This window comes from Cebus imitator, unplaced genomic scaffold, assembly GCF_001604975.1.
Source record: "Cebus imitator isolate Cc_AM_T3 unplaced genomic scaffold, Cebus_imitator-1.0 Scaffold56, whole genome shotgun sequence".
NCBI classification, from domain to species: domain Eukaryota; kingdom Metazoa; phylum Chordata; class Mammalia; order Primates; family Cebidae; genus Cebus; species Cebus imitator.
The window spans coordinates 7405325-7429942 of record NW_016107371.1 but is presented as its reverse complement, the minus strand read 5'-3'; the positions used below and the strand labels follow the sequence as shown (position 1 = coordinate 7429942).

Genomic DNA, 24618 nt, shown 5'->3' with positions numbered 1-24618 from the left:
ATAATTGAGGAGGTAATTGGAAGCTATGACAACTTCAGAGACATTTACACCTATCTTAATAGAGGCAATATACTTTAACCCTTAAGAGTACCACTCATGGAGTCAGACTGCCTGGGTTTGAAAACAGCTGTCATTAACCAGCTGTGTCACCTTGGGAAAGTTATTTAATCTTTCCATGCTTTAATCTCCTTGTTTATAAAACAAGAAGAGTGCCTAGGTTATAATAAATTCTTTATGTTTGCTTTTATTATTAGTTGTTATTATTGCAATGATCAGAGCAGCTATAATAAAGTGAACTTAAAGACTATGATTAACAAACACAATGTAACGCATATTACTGTGATTTGGTATAAATTGTTTTAATTTCTTTAATTCTCAGAATATTTTATTATGTCCATCTTGCAGAAGAAAAGCTATGCCAAAAGATGTTATGTAATTTATTCAAGTTTGCACAGCTAATAAATATCAGAGTCAAAATTTGAACCCAGATAACATATATCTAGCATCTGTAATCTTCTTTTACTACAATGAACTAGTTTCCATGGACAGGACTCATGATAGAATACAAAGATGAATAGAAACACTGGATATCCATAGGGAGAGCAATTGATCCCCTATTTCACATCATACATAAAAATCAATTTAAGGCCATATATAGTGGCTCACACATACAATCCCCAGCACCCCACTGGGAGGCTGAGACAGGAGAATTACTTGAGGCCAGGAGTTTGAGACTAGCCTGTGCAATACAGCTGGACCTCATCGCTATAAAAATTTAAAAATTAGCCAGGCATGGTAACATGTACCTATAGTCCCAACTACTTGGGAGGCTGAGGCAGGAGGCTCACTCAATCCAGGTGGTTAAGGCTGCAGTGAGCCATGATCATGCCACTGTACTCCTGCCTGGGTGGCAGAACCAGATTCTGTCTCCAAAAAAAAAAAAAAAAAAAAAAAATCAATTCCAAATGGATTGTGGATTAAATATGAAAAGTAAAAGAATAGAAATTCTGAAAACACACAGAATTATCTTTATGACCATGAATAGCAAAAGATTTCTTAAACAGAACACAAAAAAACAAAAATCATAACAGAAATGACTAAGGAATTTGAACACATTTCATTTCAGAACTTCTATTCATCAAGATCATATGATAGCGAAAAAGTAGGGAATCATACACATTTGCTTATACATATAACTAAAAAAGGACTCATAAGCAAAAAAATTAAAGAAATATGTCATGCAAACCAATGAGAAAAAGATTTCACAAAAGCGGATATCCGAATGGCAAATAAATGATGATCAGGAACATTCAAAATAGAACCATGAAATACCACTCTACCCATGTACCAGAATGGCTATAATTACAAAGACTGACAGAATCAAGTGTCGGTGAAGATGTGGGACTATTAGAGCTCTTAAATACTGCTGATGGGAGTAAACTAATTTGGAAAACTGCCTTTACCTACTAAAGTTAAATATATACATATTCTATGACCCAGTATTTCACTCAAAGGTATACAGCACTGCATATACAATAAGAACTGCACATACATGTACACCAAAAGGCCTATACAGCAATATTCAATGTAGTTTATTCACAATAGTCCAAACAGAAAATATTCCAAATGCATATCAATAACTGACGAAATTATAACATTCATACAATAAACTACAGTAGAAGAAAATGAATGAACTACAGACATAAACAAGGATAAATCTCATAAACTGAATAATGAAAGAAATACGCAAGACAAAAATGAATACATACTGGTTGATTCCATAAACTATACGTTTATAAGTGAGTACTCTTAAGGAATATAGGAGGAGAAATTGAGAGGATTTACAAAGAGGGCTTTAGGATGCTACAATGTTTATATTTATTAGCCTGGATACATTTACCTTTTTTAGTCACTGAAATGTACATTTATGACTTGCCTTCTTTTTTCTGTTGTAATTCTTATTTCTATGTTATAATTTCATACAAACTGATTTTAAAATATAGTTATGTCTGAAAGCACTCTGAGAATGTAACTGTTTTTATAAATATCTTAAAAACAATGATGTAGTATGCATAGTGTTAGTTTTATATTACACAAATCTTACCTTTAAATCACAAACACACATGCGCCCCCAAGCCTCCTCTGTGTGGAACTCCATTACAGATCTGAGCTATCCCAAACTACTTTTGGAGACACACAGCCTGACTAATATTCATAAATACTCTGACTTACAATATGCCAACAAAACTAATATGCTCTATAACAGATAATAAAAATACACAAAGGTGACTTTCAATGATGTGATTACACAGGCACTACATTTTAAAAATCTCCTCAATCTTCTCCAACCAGAAGGGCAAAAACGAACAACAGTTAAAAAACAAACAAACAAAAAAAAAACAACATAACAGAACCTAAGCCCACAGATGACATTTTCAAAAAACTGGTTAACAGTCAATTTTCTAAACCCTAGAATGTGACTATGACATCAAGAGCAGCACGACCTACAAAAGATTAACAACTGTGTAGTAGGAGAAATAGAAAATAGTAGAGGACAAGCTACTACTCCACAAGAAGCCCAAAACCAAACAAATTATCAATTCCTAATCTACTAAACAAGAGAACCTGAGTTGATACATCTGCCAATGGCCTAGAAAAGTCTTTATGAGCTCCAAAGATAAGTGTAAAAAACTGCTCACAAATATAAGACAAGTCTAACTAATATCTTAAAATCTCTAAAATATCTAGCAAACACCCTCTTCCAAAAGGACAAAACCTAACACCCTGAAGAAAAACAATTAAAAACTGAAACCAAACTGAGTAGGGCAGAAACACCAGGATAAGAAGGAGGGATGGTTCGGATATGGAGGGTTAAGGAAGTAAGTGATGTCCAGAGACAGCAATCCCAGAAGAAAACAAAACAAAAAGGAAGGAACACAAACTGTAACAACAATATGTAACATTTAAAGCTGAGAGCAACACCTCAGAATTCAAGATCTTGAGAGCTCTAGCATTGAAGAGAGGGCTGAAGCCAGAAAATCCTTCTGAGTAACACTCAATTCTCAGTTCTGAGAAAGACTGGCTATCCAAGGAGGTCATACTTGAGTTCTCGTTGGCAAAAAGGAGGCAGCCATAGAATAGCCAAGCTGGGAAAGTTACCCTAACTTATCTCCAACTCCCCACCATTCCATAAACATCTCCTCCCAATAGTCCAGGAACACTAGCTCATTTAAACATGGAGAACAAGAAAAATATGAATCAATTTCATAAAAAATTATGGAGAAAACATAAAATACAGAAAACGACAAAATAATCTGAAAGAAAATGAATAATAAAGGACATATAAAAAGGAAATGTAATATACTTATTACTGAAATCCTGAAAAAGAAAATTAAGCAGAGAAAAAAATGTAATTCTAAAAGCAACTTTTCTCAAATAAAAGGGCTAAATTGGGGTACTAAATGGGCGTACTGTGTATTTGGGAAAACTGACCCAAGAATAATCAATACAACAAATCATAGTAAGACTATTGGATTTTAAAGGTAAAGAAAAAACTCCTTTGGGTAACCAGACAAACAGTCTAAATCACTTATGATAAAAAGCAAGTCAAGATGGCATCATACTTCTTGACAGCAACATTTCAGTCTAAAACAGAATGAAACAGTTGAGCATGGTAGTGGCTGCACCTGTAGTCCCAGCTACTTAGGAGGCTGAGGTAAGAGGATCACGTGAAGCCAGGAGTTCAGGGCCAGCCTCGGCAATATAGCAAGACCTCATCTCTATTAAAAAAAAAAAAAAAACAACCAAAAAATCTGAATAATATGCTTAAGATATTTAGGTAGAGTACCAAAGGGTATATAAAAAGCCAAACTGTCTTTTAAAAATAAAGGCTATAGACAAATAGCCATAAACATGTAAGATGTAAGATGTGTTTTCCCATGAGCAAATTTCTCATGAAAAATAATTTTCTAAAAAAATTTGCTAAAGATGAGCTTTAGAAAACTAAAATACAAATGGGGAAGCTTCAGTGAAAGATCTGGGGTATACGCAGACTGCATAAACTCCGTTATGCAGTTTAACATTTTAAAAAAGGTCTAACTTACTTTTAGGCTTTTCTTCCTTCTTTTCCATTTCTTGAGATACCTATGATTAATAATAAACTCACATACCCAACCTGCTTCTGAAATGCAATATGATTTTTTTTTAATCCTTTCTGAGTTTTTAGAATTACTTTGCATTTGCCAAATGCATAACCACTGAAGTTTCCAGATGGTAAGGCTAATTATTAAATAATAATACTAACAGATTCCTCGAGGGGAAAAAAAGGTAGTCCTAAAACTACAAATTAATTCTACACAAGTAAAACCCATTTGATAAAGCCCCAAAGGTATATATAAGTCCAATGCTAGACATCTGACTTTGTAGTTTGTAGAAATAAAAGTAACTAAGAAATACACATTAACTGATCTACATAGCAAAATCATCAATAAATACTAACCTGATAAGCTCTGTTTATTTGACTAGCTGCCCAACTAGCATATTTCATGTTGTCCTTTTTCGTTTTTGCACTTGCTTTTGGATTAGAAGCAATATGACTTGCCGACTAAAAACAAGCAAACAAAAACATCAAAAGGAAAATTCCTTTTTTGCTAGTCAAGATAATAAAAAACATAAGGGACATGGTTGCAATGGGATGACAATAAAGAGTGTTTAAAAACTGTACCAAAATAATTTTTAATACAAACATAAAGTTGAATATTAGTGCTTAAAAATGAAAACATATTTTAAAATACAGTATAATCCAAAATAACAGAAAGAGAAAGGATTTTTTAAATAATACCTAAAATTATTTAATTATGTATCTACAACAGCTCTTAAAGATAAAATTCCATATAATTTAAATAAAGAAGCTACAGAAGAACACTTTAAAAACGAAAAGCACTTTACCAGTGTAGGATATTACTGGTGTTATTTCTTTTTATTGAATTACATAAGCTTGTCAATGTCAGAATCATAGAATTATCAAATATTTATAGAAAAAGCAAACTCAAAAATAATTTAGCCTGATATCCTACATTAATAGGTAAAAGAAATTTAAGTCCAATAAGTGAGCTTTAACTTGACCAGGGCAAAATAATGGGTCTTTGAAATAAAGAAGATCCTTATCTCTAATCCATTTCTCTTTTCACTATACCATGAGTTTTCAAACTGTGTTTTGAAAGAGAACCAATTAGTCTCTGCAATTTGATCCACCTTCTCTTTTTTAAAAATGTATTTAAATGAGTAGTCTTAATCTGGGATCTGTGAAAGAATCCATAAAACCCCAAAACCATATGCTAATTTTAAAATATATATATCACTGCAAAGAGAAAGATATAACTTTAAGTGTACTCCTTAATATATTTTACTCAAAATAATCTGAGCATGTGATTCAAAAAAAGGTTAGGCCTTTCTTTTACACCTAGCCTGTGCATATGTCTCCCTCTCTGCCACTGAAAAATCTATATCCCAAACTCTGATTTTTATACCTCTATATCTTTAATGTTAGCTTCTTGTTATGAATTTTAGTAGATGTAGAGGTTAAGAGAAAAACTCTGGAGTTAACTTCCTGGGCTGGAAACCCCATTCAATCATCTAGGAACTCTGTGGCCATCTTTGGGCAAATTAATTAAATCTGTGTCTCAGTTTCACCGTCTGAGGATAGCATAGAGCACCTACTCAATAGCTGGTGTGAGCTGTGAGGATTTGTTTATTTAAAATAAAAAACGGAGCTCAGAACAATGCCTGGCACATAAAGTGCTATATGTCAGTTATTAATAATTTGTTATATATTATACAGTTTTATTAAAATTAGTATTTATTTAATAAAGAGATACTGCTACTATAGTATATACTCAAGCCACTGCAACTGACTTTGCTAGAATCCAGGAAAATTTTCTTGAAATTTCTTTGAACCATTTTCTAACCATGTTTTGCCATTCCTTTCTAAAAATTACTTCATTTTTGTTTCTTCCTATCTCCATTTCTTTAATTAATTCTTTTTCACTGAGCCACAACAAGAAGACACTCATCAAGAAGTCCGTCTCAAGAACAGGATAAATAAAAAATTCAAAGAACTGACATATTAAAGTTTATTTTTCCTAGCCTTTCTTATTGTAGAGAGGTGTTCACTTTATATATATGTTTTAAAGGTCAGCAAATTCTTCCACTATTTCCTGTAGTGCTTATTAATTGACTTTTCTAAGCTCTGCATTTGGCATACCTAAACAGTAGATAATTATATACTTCCCACAATTTCCAAACTATTTTTCTACACCATAAAAAATGTTTTAATTTGATATATTAGGAATTTTATTTCTAATGTCTTTTACTGGCATAGTTTAAAAATACTTCATACAACTATAATTTAGGGAAGAAATACAATAATGTTGGGCATAAACCGAAGAATATCAAAACAAAAAATCATATTATGTTTTTTTCCTGTTACTATTTAATTTTATAAGGGCAGATTTCAATTCTGATATAATAAAAGATATTTTACCAAAAAATGTTAAACAGCTAGGCTGTAGGAACATTAAAAAATAAAAGTGGCTTACAAGCTATTGCTCAGAATTAATTATAGAAAAACAGCATATGCTTATCAATAAAATACATAAAACAGGAGAAGAGTGATTGGAGGGAATAGTTAAGTGGATTTTAAGTGACAGATTTTTTAAAATAACATTAAACATGCACCTCAACTCACCATATAAAGCCCAAACAAAGCTCTCATATTTCTGTTGTTCAGTTTCAATGCCTGTGCAAAATACTTTCTTGAAAGTTCGAGGTTTTCAAGTCCACCTTGGGTATATTTAACCTGTTAAAAATTGCAAAGTGCTGAAAACTGTTTATTTTACTACTCTGAAATATAGCATGGTTTCATCATACCATAAATTAAGTAATCGAAACAGATATTCTCTGTAAACAAATACAAGATGTTAAAAGAATTCACCTAAAGGTTTTTAAGGCTAATCTAAAACTTAAAACATAACCTTCCCCAAAAAGCTATTCCGTTCTACGAACACTGAGATGACTGAGTAGTTTCTAAAACAAAAATGCTGTCACAATAAGAAGCCAGAATAATTTCTATTTCAACTGCCTTGTAAATGCTTCATTTCACATTATATTTTCTATTACTGGTATTATAAATGTGACTTAGATACTGAATTGTCCTTTTATAACCTGCACAGACAGTTTTTAATAATGAAGTCCTTCTAGCCTTACAGCATTCAATTGTACTGATATTCTTAACAGTACCTGAATTAAATAAATACTTCCCATGTCCCAACTGGCTTTAATACAAACTCCCTAGAATATGAATTTAACAACCACAATCACTGTAAATGTCTCAGAAGCCATTAGGTAGTGACGAATGTGATATACTATAATTAGGAAAGAAAATAGTACACAAATATAAAAATACAAGGAATATCACTGTTTTAAGTATGACTTAATTGAAGTCAGTATTTCCATTGCAATGTTAAACTTTTATTCCCACAACTCAATGCTCTTCAGATGTTTTAAATATTTATGTACTTGCTTAACATGAAAGAAATATTCTTAGTTCCATAATAATACCAAATAGTAACCAAAATAAAATTATATGCCATTGTTTGAAAACACTTACTTCAGCATACTGCTGACAGTATAAGTGGTTGTGTGGATTAGTCATCATTAGTTCCTCTAAACAAAAGGCTGCTTTTGCATAGCTAAAAACACATCAAAAAGAGAAATTAATTTTAAAAATCACAAATTTTATCTTAGTTACACCTTGAAATAATTTAAAAACAACTTTAGTGATGTTAAACAATTTATTCCCAAAATAATTTACATAGTTTTATTAATGAAGTATTTGTCATCTGAAACTCATAAATATCAATGACATTGAATTTTTTCATGAAATTAATCAACATAGACTTAAATCTTAAAGCTGCCTCTAAACAATCAATAGATACCACATTTTAAAAATTGGGTCACTACTACTACATCCTATCATGACTAATAACAAAGGCTTCAAAACCTTGGATCAAGTTGTACATAAAACAACTTCTGGAAGTTGACTGATGATTTAATAAAATATTTGAACAGCTAATGTTTAAGGAGAAAATAAACATTTCTTAAATATTCTCTACTCACTAAAAATTCTTCACAGGCATGTATTTAGCAACAAATTCTATTACAAAGATTTCTCTCATTACTTCAGTTTACTGTCAAATACCAAATTAAAATGAAGTTATAAATTTCTACCCATAAAAAATAGATCAAGTTGGTTTTCATATATACTCTGCTATTATTAAATCTGTGGTAGAATAAACAAAAATCTTGCTGAAAACCTAAGAAGACAGAACTGCCAGAAAGGGCTCTGAAAAACAATTTTAAAACATCTGAGTATAAATCACTAAATATATTTTATATGTTTAATGCCATGTGACTATCTATCCTCACTAGCTACAGGAAATCCTAATAAATATGAGTGTTAGAAGATTTCTTCCCAGTGAGGAAGTGATGACACTCAACAAAAAGAGGGTACCTAAAGTTATTTTTGGCATTTGTTACCAATATACAAAGGTATCTGCCTTTACGCTAATGCCTGATATACTTACTTTTAAAAATTATATTCCTGTTTCACACATATATACTAATAGCAGCTTTTACTAAATGCTTATGTGTTATTGTTCCACATGTGTTACATGTATTAACTCATTTAATCCTACCAAAACCCTAGGAAGAAGGCAATTATTATCACCATGCTAGAGCTGAGAATACTGAGGCACAGAGATGTAAACTGAATCCCAGGCTGTACCACTCCAGACAGCCTGTACTCTTTAACCACGACATATGGCATTATACACCACATTGAAAAATTGAAGATGTCAATGGTAACATAAAAATGTATATAGCAGTCACACCCAAAGGGATTGAGGACATAAATACACCCTGTTAATTACCTAATAATTACAGCATTTTAGATTTCTGAATACACACACACACACACACACACACACACACACACACACACACACTCTCTCTCAGCCAAGATCATGCAGCTATTTAGCCCTTTCTATTTTTAAATTCAAACCCTAGTGCTGGTTCTTGACACAGGATAGGTATTTAATAAGACTGAACAAATGACTGAATAAATGTCTGAAACAAAAGTATTATGACTACCTACCTACCCATTTATTTATCACTCTAAAAGGGAAAAATTGTCTGTACCTTAAACACTTTATCAAAAGACAGTTCTCTTGTAAATGTGTTCCTCTAATTATTAATAGTATGATGACAAAAATTCATAGTGAGACTAAGAATAAAATTTCTTAGTGATTTAAATGGGTTGAGCACAACTGTGATACTGGTTCTTATAGAGCATAAAGCAAGATAAAATGGGGAGGCAGTAGTAGCTCTTAGGGTAAAATGAATACCAAGATATTTTCTCAAAAATTAATTAGCAGCACACATAAGAAAGAAAAGGATTTCTTCCCCTACTTTTACAAAGTACACTATCAAACTAATTTTGTGAATAAAATATAGAATTAAATAAAATTAGAGCTAGAAGAAGCTCAAGAGATGGTCTAGGCCAGCCAGAGGCCATTGTTAGGCCATACAGAAAGTGACTATTTCCTCAACCTTGTCAGGGATAATCCATAGCTAGTACTATCCTAGGTGCACAGAAAAGTTATTCATTATATAAGTGGACTCAACAAGACTAGGACTAGAGAAATAAAAATAATTTGAATCTACTTAAAAGAGAATAACAATTGCTATTATTATGTTAGAGTCAGCAGTAGAACTAAATAAAGTTTTCTTCTCTTCCTTACAAAAGTATATATAACTAAAGGTTATAGTATTTGGAACTGTATATTGCTTTACCAACATCACGATTTTTCCTTACAGAATTGTGATAATTTCCTTTGATATGGAATTTTAGAAGGCAGGACCTATAAAAAGGAACTATAATCACAATCATAATGAATGTATAATACTAACTGTTCCTTGCTATATAGTATCTAGTTTTAATTACAAATCAAGTAAAATAAATTTGTGTCTTTCATAATGTGAATGTATTTTTGCTTACAAAGGTTGAGAATCCCTTAACCAAAATGCTTAGGACCAGAAATGTTTCGGATTTCAGAATTTTTAGATTTTAAAATATTTGCATTATCTTACTGGTTGAACATCTCTAACCCAAAAATCCCAGATCCAAAATGCTCCAAAGAGCATTTCCTTTGAGCATCATGTGGCACTCAAAAAGTTTCAGATTTTGGAGCACTGTAGATTTCAAATTTTCAGGCTATAGATACTGAACTTGTAATACATATTGGTAGTGCTAACACATAAAAATTAATGGTTTTAAAAATTTAGAACAAGTGTCTCAATATGGTCAATGGGTGTAACACACACCCATGGAATAGCTAAAAACAAACTATAATTTATAAATCAGAAACAAACATAAAAATAGCTTAAAAATATAAAAAGGTTTTGTGGCACAATTCTTTAACTTTTTCTCTATATAGAAACACAAAATAGGGCTATATGAAAATTATACTATGGATATTTATTTGGAGTTAAAAATTCCAGAGCTGAGCATAGTGGCACACCTGTAACGCTAGCTACACAACAGGCTGAGGTGGGAAGAGCACTTGAGCCCAGGAGTTCAAGTCTAGCCTGGGAAACGTTTTAAGACCTTGCCTCTTAAAGAAAAAAAATAGTTTCAGATCTAGGCTACCAAAGCTGCCTGTGACCTATTATACTTTAAAAAGCTTATAACTGTTCATATGCAGAAAAGAACACTGAATGTTAAATATAGCTAACATTTTCTAAACTGCTACAGTTTTGCCACTGTGTCTACAAGACTAGTGCAAAACTGATATCCTACAATGATTTAACATTCCACCAAAAAATTCCTGCCTACTATAATGACTTGTTCAAACATGTCAAATGAATCAAGTAAACTAATTCTAATTTTCACAGTTTCAAAAAATCTGTAGATGTGTATTTATACTCACCGAAACACAAATATTCCTTCTAAGTGTTCAATTAGAAAAAAAAAATGGTCATTTTGTAACTAACTGGCATTAAGACCAAGAAGACTTTTGTGATAATCGATAAAAGGGTAGGCTGACCATATTGTCATTTCTGCTAAAAAATAATATTTTTCAGGTGTTCCCACATCTTTGTATTTCTTGATTTTTTTTGCAATATCTTAAGTGTACATTCAATTCTATTTCAATAAACTCTTTAGATTCAAAACAAGGCAAAACTGAATGTGGTGCGACTTGGTGAAACAAATAAATTTAATGGTAGGTTAAAAATAGTGTATAACCTAAATTTGATGATGACATAAATATTAGAAATACATGCAAAACAAGAAAACTGTAAATGAAGCAGGGAGAAAAATGTGCTATATTTTTAAAGTCATTAAAAGATAGAAGACATGATAATGTTAAAATTGATGTATCCGACTTTCTAAATATACATGTAAAGTTTCAATAATTTAAAAAAGTCAGTATTTTAAAAGCATATAACAAGGATATACTCTTGACAACTGGTTGCCCTCCTTTATTTAAAGAGCTCTTAAAAATGAACTAAAATGGTAGAACCAATTCACCTATCAAACTTGTAAAGATTAAAAAAAAAATATATATCACAGTATCCAGTGTTGCTAAAGAGGTACTCTAGTAAATGCTGGTGTGCAAGTAAATTGATGTTACTAGTCTAGGGAACAATAAGGAACTATTTATCAAAACCACAGAAAATGTACATCTTATTTAATCAGGCAATTTTACTTCTAAGAATTAGCCCACAGAAACAAAATAAAGATGATCACTACAGCATTATAGTAAAAATATAAACAGCATTATAGTAAAAATATAAAACAACCTGTATGTCTCCTAGGAAACTGGTTAAAAATACTAGGATATATTGATAAGATGAAATAATATAAAGCCATTAAAACCACAATGTAGACTGTTACAATAACAAGACATTTCTGACAAAATATAACTAAGGAAAGAATAAACTATAAAACATAAACTTTATTTTGGGCTTTTGTTTTAAAAGGTAAGAAAGGACAAAAATCAAACACAGTTAACTTAGGATGGTGGAATTACATGTAATATTTGTCTTGGTCTTTATGCTTTATTATGTTTCTCAAATATTCAGCATTAGGTATTTCTTTATCTTGAAAAGAAAAATTTCCCTGATGATTTGAAATGTTTTTAAATACTTTTAGTCAGAAAATCTTTAAAAAGTACACAAAAAAGTTAAATGACTCACCTGTTTTAGAAACAAAATAAAATGTTATTTTTACCGTATTCTAAAAATTCAATTCCATGTATTTAAAAATAAGTATTATATACTGTCTCACATGCATAAGAAATCATGAGTATGTTTACGTATGTGTACGTACAAGCATATTATCTATACTGACTGTGATTCAGGAAATTATTTCCTACTCAAAACCAGAATATCTGTTTCAGAGTATAGCAAAAAACTTGAAAAATAGTTCCCAGAATATAGTACACATTCATTAAATGACAGCTATTACTTTTATTTTAGCTCCCACTTTTCTTAGACTTATGCAAATTGACTACCTCAATCCTCTATATCACATTATATATATAGACCACAGACAACAGACAAATGTCTTCATTCTATTTTATTTCTTGTCACTTCTTGGTAGTGTATGAGAACAAGGTTAAATATTCATGTACAAGAAAATGTGCATGAGAATTTGATTCTATTCTGTGAAAAAGAAGGAAAAGAAACAATGTAATATACTTCAGACTCAGAAGGACTAAGGAAAAAAAAATATGCCTCTAGACGGAGGTTAGCATTAATGCTGTAATATTAGAAAACTTGCACTAAGACTCTGGACTAATCCTCTCACACTGGGATTTCCTCCTGTCACTACAGCAATAAAAAAGCTAACAAAAACATTAAACATCCAATAAGCAAGTTCCTACAGCATTCAACATTCTTGATTATTCTCAGTTTTTTACCCAGGCAACAGAATGCTTCTACTTTGGAAGAGTTGATTCTCTTAGTACTAAGGCTAATACATGCATACAATTGACAGAATTTTTAAACAGCAGGGAATATAATACTCTTTGTATATAAGAACAATCTGAACCCTAAAAGTTCACAATTCTGATTCACCAAAAATAAACTTAGCTAATAAATGTAGGCCTTTTTATTTCCAAAGGTGTCATCTATATTTGAAAGAAAAACTTATTTCCTAAACAAAAACAATTTAACAAAACACAAATGACCTAGTTAAAGCTATTCACATATTATGACCAGCAAATTATTGATTTGTTCTTTTTCATTTAATTGTTGATTTGTTTTGTTTTTCATTTCAAATGACATGATTCACATCTTCTTACCAATCCTTTGGAAATCACTGTACTTTCTGAACTTATAGTGATGAAAATTGCACTCAACAAAATGTTAAATGTGTTTAATAACTTACTCATGTTCATTGATATAAAGTTCTGCAAGTTCATGCCAGGCTTCTTGGTCTCCAACAAATCTGTTGAGAGGAAAAGAAAAAAAAGTAAGTGTATAGATATTCTGTAAATGAACAGCATGAAGACAAACAGGAAAATCAAATGCAAATTCCATTTTAATTAAAAAAGATTTATCAGAATAACAAAACACGATCCTCTTGTAAAACACTCACTGTTCCAGATACTCATTCAGTTCCCGAATGGCCTCCACATTTTTCCCCTGGGCTTTTCGAATGGCAATCTTACGCTTTCTTGCAGCCTGTGGGTTGACATTAATAAAGGATTAGGCCCTCATGATTCCTTGAGGTTTTGTAAAGAAGGTAATTTGACTGTGCAAATTATTATCTCAATGCCAGAGAAATTCCATTGTAGAACTACTGCTTAGTGAGAGTTTATAAACATACCCCATGACATCCCACTGGGGAATTCAAACATTCCTCTAACAATCACATATGCTTTACTTTTGATGCACACAATGTATGCATCGTTTCATCCAAACAAATAACCATCCAGATTCTGATAATTACTAGCCAGCAGGGAATCCTAATCTTTATCCAACTTAAAGTCCTTTACTCTGTCTCATTCATAAGATCTGTATCCTAAGAGGTGGAGGAATAGTGGAGATTAGGGGAAAAAGAATCTCACCATGGCATGGCCCTTGAATATCATTATATAAATATGGCTTCTGACAACGTTTTCACAATTTTAAGACAAAATCTACCCATGAATCTTTCACAAGAATAATATAGTCCTGAAATAAATATTTAAAATAAGCAAAACAAGTAAAAGTTGTATTGTAAAATTTTAAAATGATAAACATAAAAATCAATGCCATTTATTTGTGCATTTATCAAGTATGTACCAGATTTCTATTGTTTGCCAATACTGTGCTAGACAATGAAAATATAAAGATAAAAAATAAATGGTAATTCCTTGAAGGAGCTCAGTCTCAGGACAAAAACATATCAAATAAAAAATTTAATGTAGTAAGAGCAATGGCAGAGATATCTAGGGTGTTGTAACAGCAAGGAAGAGATCCCGACACATGCTGTGGCAGAGTGGATGAAGTTGAAAGACAGGAAGCAAAGATGGTCCCACATGTGATACCCCAAAACAGAGTAAGCAGACATTAAGAAACAAAACAGGAAGTTATTTATGGACACTGCAGAGTGGGAAGAACACATGAGCAAAGGCATAGAAGAAAGCAGTATTGTATGTAATTGAGGCTACCAGTTTAAGGCTGAAGTAAACAGTCAGGGACTGCAGTGTGCTATATAAATATTAAATTTACATCCCCACTATTTGTTTACTTCAAATACAGAAGGATAAACAATAAAGCATACTATAATTGAGGACAAGCTAAACATTAATTATGAATATAATTTCTTATTGTTTTATATAATATTCCACAAGATGAAGTCAGAAGTAAAATGGATATGGCCTCTTTAGAGTATCAAGAGCTACTCATCACGGGGTGGTGGGTGAGTGATTTTGCTCTGAAGAAATGAAAGTGAAAAGTTTAGAGAAATCAAGAGACTAAAAAATAAAGGTCAGGGAAATATTTATAATAACTGTGGTAATATTCCGGTAATTAAAAATGGTTTTGAGAACATATACCCTTAAGCATATCTTGAGAGTGAAAAATTAAATGGAATTAAAAAAAGAAGCTACATCCTTAATTAATCAGGTCATGCCAAAGGCCTTAGCACAATGCTTGTCACACAGTAGGCACATTCATATATTTTAAAAATAAGTTTACTGCGTAAAACAAAAAAAAAGCAACACAATAAATGTAAAGTTTTAAAAGTCTCAAGAACTCAGAAGTAAAAGTAAAGCTCTGAAAGTAACTCAAACGCTAAAGCCATTATGAATATTAGACTTAAAAGGGGAGCATTGTCCCTAGTCCTCCCAATAGATGAGAGATAAATTAACATATAATCAAAAAACTGAATTCTTTTGGTCATATAATATCTGATTTCACCAAAATATGAAACATAATTTAAGTTTTTCCTTTCATTTTTCATGACACTACTTCTTCCACAGGCAATATGCAGAGCAAAAAGTCTAGGTTTTGAAATCAAAAAGACAAGGAACTGAATCCCAACTCTTACTCTTATCACTTTCCAGCTTTTTTAACCTCTGCAAACCTCAATAATACCATACACCTCCAAGCATCAATATAAAGCAACTAACATAGCATATTAAATAAATGTTATTTTTGTTTTTTTAAAATATTTGGGTCTATGCTTAACATGTATGTATTAAACCTTGCTACAAAATTCTAACTAAGTAATCTTTAAAGGACTGGCACAGACTTCCTTTGTTTGATATTTATATCTTGCCCCAATCCTTACAGTATTTGTAACAGCAGAGATGAGATACTGTATACAATGAAAACATGTTGAAAATAATTGGATTCACCTGGAAGCAGTGGTGCATGCCTGTAATCCCAACACTTTGGCAGGCTGAGATGGGAAGATCACTTGAGCCCAGGAGTTTGAGACCAGCCTGGGCAACATAGTGAGACCCTGCCTCGACAAAAATATATTTTTTTTAAAAAAGAAAATATTGCATTCAAATGCCATAAATCAAACAAAAAAATCAAAGCATAAATATGATAGCAACTAACACATCTATAGTAATAAGTATGGTATGAACACTGTCCTGAAACTTAGGCACAATGAGTTTCACGAAGATGGACTGAAAACATCTAACTCTGACTCATTGTTTCAGTGAACTGACCACAGAACCATTCCTCTACTGTTGAACACATACTAATGTTTTTGGGTCAGCAGCATTCTGCAGAATACGGTTTGTAAAGCAATGTTCTAGACTGTTTCAAAGATCATTAATCTTTAAAAGTAACTTTTAAAAGAGAACCCTTTTGAAAATGATGGAAAATAGATGTGTTTCCAACTGAAATGTGTAAAAAGGAGTAGAACTAGAGTACGTGAAATTTCTGATTCTCATCCTAGATTCTTCTGTAAGTCTTCCTGAAAGAGGCTGGGCACGGTGGTTCATGCCTGTAATCCAAGCACTCTGGGAGGCTGAGGCAGGTAGATCACTTGAGGTCAGGAGTTCAAGACCAGCCTGGCCAACACATCAAAACCCCGTCTCTACCAAAAATACAAAAAGTAGCCAGGCGTGGTGGGGCAAACCTACAGTCCCAGCTACTTGGGTGGCTGAGGCAGGAGAATCCCTTGAACCTGGGAAGCAGAGGCTGCAGTGAACCAAGATCGTGCCACTGCACTCCAGCCTAGGCAACAGAGCAAGATTCTATCATAAAAACAAAAGAAAAAATAAATAATAAACAAATAAATAATAGGCTTTATTAATTAGAGAAGGATGCCCCCAAATTCCTACTGTATGAGTAATACATTTCTCAATCATGTAAAACCTAAGATATGGCTAGCATTTTATCTCCTACTATTCTAAAATTTTAAACATTTAAGTGGTACCATTCAGCTATGTAAAGCAAGTCTTCCTAATTAAAATATATATAACAGCTTTAAAAAAAAAAACCTACTAAAGTATCATTACCATATGAGCAAAGGTATATTATTAAGTCATACACTTTTTATTAAATAACAGCCTTTTACAGGCTATTTCTTTTAAAGAAAATCATACTATTTGGGCATAAGAACCAATCTTTATCATAATTGTTTTAAATGAGCATTAAGCAGAGAATTTAGTTCTGCTTAACGCTAATTTAAAACAAGACCAGATTTCCTCCTCCTGCCTTAAGGTCTGGGACTTAGGCAATGAAGGTGATCCCTGAGAGTGGGGAAAACAAACCAGGTGAGCCCCATTTTTATTACCCTGGCTTACTGTTTTGACTGACAGAGTTCCAAGGGTGCTGTGCAGGAAGGGGAAAACCAGGTTGAGCCAAGTGAACTCCCTGAGTTCAGGAGAAGGAACTGAGAGTCCAGAGTGATCAAAGAGGTTAGACTTCACAGGACAGATGCCAGAGAAGAAAGAAAAATAGAGAATAAGGATTCTGGGGCTGTGCAGTGTTCCCTTGAGTACTTAGTTTTGTACTGATTAGTGTATGCAGGTGAGGAAACTACCCAAGGCCGTGGAAAGAACCACCAGAGAGGGTTAAGGGGGAAAGTGCACAGCACTGGTACAGGGCTGGAAATAGTCTCTTCTACCAGCCAGCCTGGAAAATGTCTTGATTCATGTGCACTGAATAGAGTACCTAGAAGAATCTTGCTTCAGCAAATGGGGAATAATTAGCCCTGGTCTAAACACTTTCTGGATCGGGTCTAACAAAAACTCAAAAGGTTAGAACCGTTTGCAAGTAACTTAACTGCATCCCAGAAGAAAGTTCCAGAATATAGGAACAGAAAAATGGAAAGAGGCAAAAGGACACTTTTAAGCATGGCTCTGTTGAGTATCTTGATTGTGCTGATGGTTTCACAGGTATATACAAACATTAAAACATATTAAATTGTAAACCTTAAATATGTACCATTTATTCTATGTCAATTTCATGTAAAAACAGTTAAAAACCAGCATTAAGACTACATGTTAATAGTCTTGAATATTTAACAACTTTGATCTTGCATTTCTTTTACTATTTTTCCTGCAAAATATGCCAAAGTTCTCATTTTTTCTAATCTTGTTTGATCGATCTTTATAAAAGTAAAGTCTTAAAGATGAAAAATTCTGCATCTAAGTGATTTTAATATCTGGAGTTAAAATTTCTATTATAAAATACAAAACTTCAAAAAGTACTCCTTATGATATAGGATAAGTTATTTTTTAAAAGCCATTTAAGGCTGGGCATGGTGATTTACACCTGTATGACTATAATCTCAGCATTTCGGGAGGCTGAGGCGGGCGGATCACCTAAGGTGAGGAGTTTAAGACCAGCCTGGCCAACACAGTGAAACCCTGTTTCTACTAAAAATACAAAAATTATCTGGGTGTGGTGGTACACCCCTGTAATGCCAGCTACTTGGAAGACTGAGGCAGGAGAATCGCCTGAACCTGGTAGGTAAAAGTTGCAATGAGCTGAGATTGTGCCACTGCACTCCAGCCTGGGCGGCAGAGTGAGACTCCGTCTCAAAAAAAAAAAAAAAAGCTATTTAAAGTCTTGCCATATAATTCAAAGCATATCTAAAATTTTAAACAAACAATATACAATGTATCATACATAAAACAGACAACCATTTATGAAAACAAAAACAATGCTAAAAAGCTAAGATAAAAATAGAACACACGTCTTAGTTTTTGCACATTCATACAGAATGGTACTGGACACTGAAGGAAGTACACGATCAGTAGCTATCTGCAGAAGAAATGAAGACATTACAAATTTTACAGCTGGAAATAACTGAGGAGCAGGCAGTAATAATTGTATCTCTTCATTTTATGTAGACAAAAATCAAAGCCCAGACTTACACTGCAAATCCTGGGGCTCTTGAATTTATTCACATCTCTGTTTTGCCATAGTCCCTTGCTCTCTGGAAACTTACTACTCAGCTGTTCAATTCCTTATTCAGATAATGTATAACTGTGAATGAACAGTCAAGCAGCATATCTCCCAAAAGCCATACAAAACTCTAGGTTTTGAATGATTATCGAGCAACCAGAATAAGGCTCAACAAGGCTTCTTGTGGTTTCTGGGTCACTTTTGAGTCTTATCCAGAGCACACAAAAAAGGCTTGTAAAAAAGATTAATTTTGGCCAGGCACAGTGGTTCATTCCCGTAATCCCAATACTTGGGAAGGCCAAGGTGGGAGGAGCACCTGAACCTAGGAGTTTCAGACCAGACTGGGCAACACAGCAAGATGTTGTCTCTACGAAAAGTTTTAAAAGATTACTTGGGTGTGCTGGCACGTGCCTGCTAATCGGGAAGCTGAGGTGGGAAGTCTACTTGAGCCAGGAGTTAGAGATTACAGTGAGCTATATCGCCTCAATGCAATAGAGCCTGGCAATAGAGCAAGATCCTGTCTCAAGAAAAAAAAAATTCTATCATAGCTTCCTTAGTGTAATATTCTATAAAGTAAAAAATATGCTTAGATTTTTAAAAATAAAAACAAGTTATTAGTCTTCACATACTCTTCAATAGTGACAAATAGAGTCTAGTTAAATGACTAAATTTAAATAATAAAATTTCTGTAGGGGTAACAGCTGGCTGTCATGCATATTAACTAACTATTCTCAATTCCATTAATTACCATTGTTTCTTTCCTCATGATAAATAGCCTTCATTTCTGAAATCAAAGTACCTATCCAAAGTTTCTTACTAACTGTACAATCTTGGGCAAGTCACTTAACTTCTCTATGATATTGTGTGCCTACAGAATAAAGACAATATCTGACAGGATTATAATGATAATTAATGAGATAATATATGTAAAGTGCTTAGCTCAGTGATGGCCCATAGCAAATATTTGGACAACATTATCTTCCTTCATTATCATCATCATCATGATCATCATCATTTTCTTCAATTCTGTCACTCCTCCTTTCACCATTTTCCTCATATTTATACTCTGCTTTGTAGAAAGCTGCAGCTTTATCTCAGTTGTAAAGCAGAAAAGAAATCTGGATGATCACATAAGCTGTTCTTTTAACTGAACATGCTTTACTTTAGTGTTTTTTAAAAAAAAAATTCACAAAATCAGAGCTCACTAAACAAATCATATCATCCCTTACTCAATGCTAATAATTAACATTTTTGCCCTCACAAAGTTTAGAAGATTTTTAGCCAATACCAATTCAAATAATTTGTGGCCCTAAATGATGTTCTGAAAAAACAATTTGGAGGCATTAAGAAATGCAACAGTTCTCAAGAACCCATGTATGATAGTGAAAAACGCGCTACTAAAAGAATACTATGAACCACAAACAATTTACTCCATTATTCAAAAGTAAATCAGCTGGCCAACAACATAGATCCTATTCTATTCTCTTCAATGAGCATCGATACATAAGGTTCAATCCCTGGCCTCAAAGAATTCATCTTTTAAGTGAAATGTGTGTTAAATATAATATAAATAAAATTGAGAAGGAACAACTATAAAGGTACAGTATTTTTTAACATTCAGAGTGAGCATAAAGGTTATTGTGATTTTTACTGAAACAATCAAAGGGGAGGTTGCTACAGACAGCTAGACCCTGAAGGAAGACTAGGATTGGAACAGTCATCCTTCTGTAAGATTTTTCCAACGAAAGTTATATATACTAGTGCAAAACAATAAATGGGGATCTATATAATTTGTTTCAAACTTTTAAAGACCATGAATAAATCTTCATCCAACTGGCTACATGTCTTCTATAATCTTACACAGAATAGGGCTAGCTAACAATTTTTTTCTAAAAGACATAACACTTTTTTTTATATTTAAATAGGCTACTTGGGGAAGAGATACAACCTAGAAAAGGATTAAAGGACTAAGACCTACCAGCAAAATACAATCTAGAACCTCTCTCCTGTCTCACTCCAGACTCAGGGACCCAGAAGGAACTGGACCATTGACCAGAAAAAGGAAAGCAGAATACAGGTTCCCTACCTCCAAGCTTCATACCTAGAACCCTGAAAAATGTGGCATTTTAAAAGCATCTTCTGGAACAAGATGCCCTCTCAAGGTAATTGGTCTTATGCATTTACTGTTTATGGAACAAATGTCTGACTGTGTACTGGCATGTATTCAGCAGCACTGTTGACCGCAGTGCCCTGTGTTTACCAAAGATACTGCGCTCAAAGTAGAGGTTTTACTCTACTCATCACTGCAATCTGAACACTGCTCCACGATCATGCAGAGGCCTGTGTTCTGTTCCCTATAAAGGGAAATATGCTCTGAGTCTGACACCCCCCGTGGCTGTGCTTGGTACTTGGTACCAACCCCTGGAGGTGTCCACAACCACTTGGGACAGAAGGTAGAATTTCAGAAAGGAGCTTAATTGGATCTTCAATGACAGACTTGAAGTAGCCGTGGCCCAGATGACAGCCCTGCCCAGAAGAGCCAGGAGGAGGCTTTGTGGGCACTGGAAGTAGTGCAGGGCCTGCCTCCCTCCGCTGAATCCAATGGGCACAAGTAGGCTGGCGTATAGAGTCGGCCAGAGTGTGTCAAAGCCCTCCGATGCCTTTTCTTTACGTTTTTTAAAGATTCCCAAATAACTCTCTGAAACGTATCAAAGGGGAACAAGTTTTACCAAAATGAACCCTTTTTCAGTTAACTACTGATCAAATGGATGTATTCTGACCCTCTCAAGTTTCTTTCAACAGTTACGGTGGGGAACTGGTTGTGTTAACTGTGTGATTCACTGCAGCATCTTACCCTCAAGGCACGAGAAGAGGGAGAAGACCAAAATGCAACCTGCAGAGCTGAGCTTAATTCCCCATCACAGTCTGGCCCCTGCTAGAGGAGACTACCCTTCTCAGAGAGAGATTTAATAGGGAATTGAAGGAATAGTTAGGAGGCCAGGAAGATGTGATTGACATTGGTTTTCCAGGTGAATGAGGAAGGCTGGTGGAGGATTTGGTGCTACATCCAGTCAGGACATTTGCAAATGCAAACACATTCCTGTATGAGGCATGTTACAATTTATCAGCTTTTGTGAATATGTGTATTTTAAGCAATAAGATTCAGCTGGTCAGACTTTTCTAGGTAGCCTCAGTGACACATGTCCTGTGCTGTGACTGTTCTGAAGACAGAGTGGCTCTAACCACTGTGAGAAGCCTGAATAAAATCAGCTCCACTTCCCTCGCCAAAAAAAAAAAAAAAAAAAAAAAAGCATTTTTAACCTTGGCACAGAGGAAATTACATCTAATTCATAAATAAAACTTCAAATACTATATATCACAATAGGCAGAGTTCACAATTCAGGACAAAATCTGATCTTTCTAAAGTATGAAATCAACTACAAGACAATAATTACTCTGCTTTCTGAAAGTTATTCCTTCAACAAGTATTCACTGAAAGCCCACCAAATGCTGGGTACTGTTCCACTCAATGGATGTAATTTTTTTTCCCTTAAGGAAGACTGAAAGTATGAAACGTCAATCATTTAAAAAAAAAAAAAAAAAAAGAGCTAAAACTGGTACTGGAGTAATACAAATAGTAAAAGCTGATAATAGCCCAATCCCCTCCAATTCCACCTTAGTTTTAGATTCCCATAATCTCTAGCCTAAGACAGAACAGCCTCCAAATTACATATCCCTTCTCATCTCCTCCAAAATATATCCTATATAGATGACAAGTTATCTCTGAAAAATAATTGATGGTATTTACCTAATCAAACTTTGACTTCGTTCTCCATTCTCTAAGAATAAAAATTAAAAATTTTCAGTATAATATACCAAGTTGTTCACAAATAGAGACCTTCTTTTTGTACTTCTAGCTACTCTGTACAATGAATCAACTCAGAGGTATAAAATATTGTTTTTTCCTCAGAGGTAAATCAGTGCAGGAGGAGGATAACTAGACAGAGCACCAGAACCTTGCTTCTCTTTATCAGAGGAGAAACGAAATTTGAAAAAGGTGTAAAAGACAGCTTGGAAAGAAAAATACAAATGGCTATTTAAACATATTAAAAGAAGTTCAGCCGTACTTATAATGAAATTATAAAATAACATTTTTAACCAATGAGACTGACAACTAGTCAGAGAAAAAAGCTCGCAATATACCATACGGCAGGACATGGGGAAAGTGGCACTCTCATAAACCATAGAAAAGTGGATACAGATGAATAAAAAGCCTTTTTAAAAGGAAATTTGGTAACATCAATCAAAATTTAAAATGCAAGGACCTCCTGAACCAGATATTTCACTTCTAAAGATTCATCCCACAAATGACATCCACTGAAAAACTGTTTCTGAGAGCAACATCAGAATCAACCTAAAGGTTCACCAAGGAGACTTTGTTAAAGTAACTTTTTCATGAAGACAAGGAACTATATATCCATGCACTGCAATACTGTATAGCCAGTCAACAGGATAATGTAAAGGATGTGCTGACATGGCAAGATCTTTAAAATATATTGTTACACAGAGCATACCACATTTGCATTTCTAACCATTATCCCGATCAGAGGAATAAATACATACACACACACACACACACACACACACACACAGACACACACACTCCTATTTGTGCATGAAAAAACTCCAAAGATCACATAGAAAACGCATTAACAGTGCTTGCGTAAGGGAAGGAGGACCTGAGCCAGGGGGTAAGGGAACAGACTTATTTTTTAACCACATATATTTTATATTGTCTGCAATTTTTAACATGAGTAAAACTTTCTCAATAGAGTATTCAGAACTTTAAAAAAGACAGATGGGGAGAGGGCATGCCATTTCATCACTCTCTCAAATAAAACATTTTTAAACTTCCATTCTAATTACATTATTCTTTCTTTCATAAGCAGGACTTGTAGTTTAATAATGCTAAGGCTTATTCATGCATTCACTTGGGATACAATGTCTTTGTGTCATTTAAGTCACACTCATCTTTTAAGGCCTTCCAGACTCAAAACTCATGCAGCAAGCCACCAAAGAAAGAGAATTTAATAAAATAGTTTCAAAGTCTACAGCATGTTCATCACATCATGCTACCTCACTAAAAGCATAGAAAAGGCAAAGATGCTATCTAATTCATCCTTGTGTTCCCACCACCAAGCACACTGCAAGCACTCAACAAATGTTCTCTGAAAGAATAATGAATGCATATGTGTAGGAAGCAGAGCAGCTTAAAGCTTCAACGAACAATTTTATTTCTATACTGGATATCCAGAAACAGAGGCATAAGACAAATAAAAAGGTCACGTGATCACTTTTTGACAACGCAGAGAACAACAGTAAACGTCTGAACTACAGCTATGCATTAGGATTAACTTTCCCACCTTTGAGATATTAAAGTTGCTTTGGAAAAAGAAACGATGATGTCTTCTACACAGTAACTTTAATTGTTGCATATTAGTGAAGCCTACTAATAGACTTTATTAGTTCTAGGTCTTTTATGGTTTTGTTTTCTCCTTCAATGTCTAGCACAGTGCTAAGGATACAGGGACAGAAACAGAATTTCTACTCTTAGAGCAACTCTTTAATGGTTCA

General features: G+C 33.6%; 1 protein-coding gene across 3 annotated transcripts in view; it reads right to left on the bottom strand.

Moving 5' to 3' along the window:
- EMC2 (ER membrane protein complex subunit 2) overlaps positions 1-24618 on the bottom strand; it is a 64549-nt gene that overhangs the window by 5148 nt on the left and 34783 nt on the right. For all 3 annotated transcript variants that reach the window (XM_037738715.1, XM_017529006.2, XM_017529007.2), the window contains 5 exons: positions 13721-13806; positions 13511-13570; positions 7667-7748; positions 6746-6856; positions 4499-4603 (listed from right to left, as the gene is read on the bottom strand). In XM_037738715.1, the coding sequence (XP_037594643.1) occupies positions 4499-4603; positions 6746-6856; positions 7667-7748; positions 13511-13570; positions 13721-13806 (444 nt within the window). The remainder of the gene's footprint in view (positions 1-4498; positions 4604-6745; positions 6857-7666; positions 7749-13510; positions 13571-13720; positions 13807-24618) is intronic.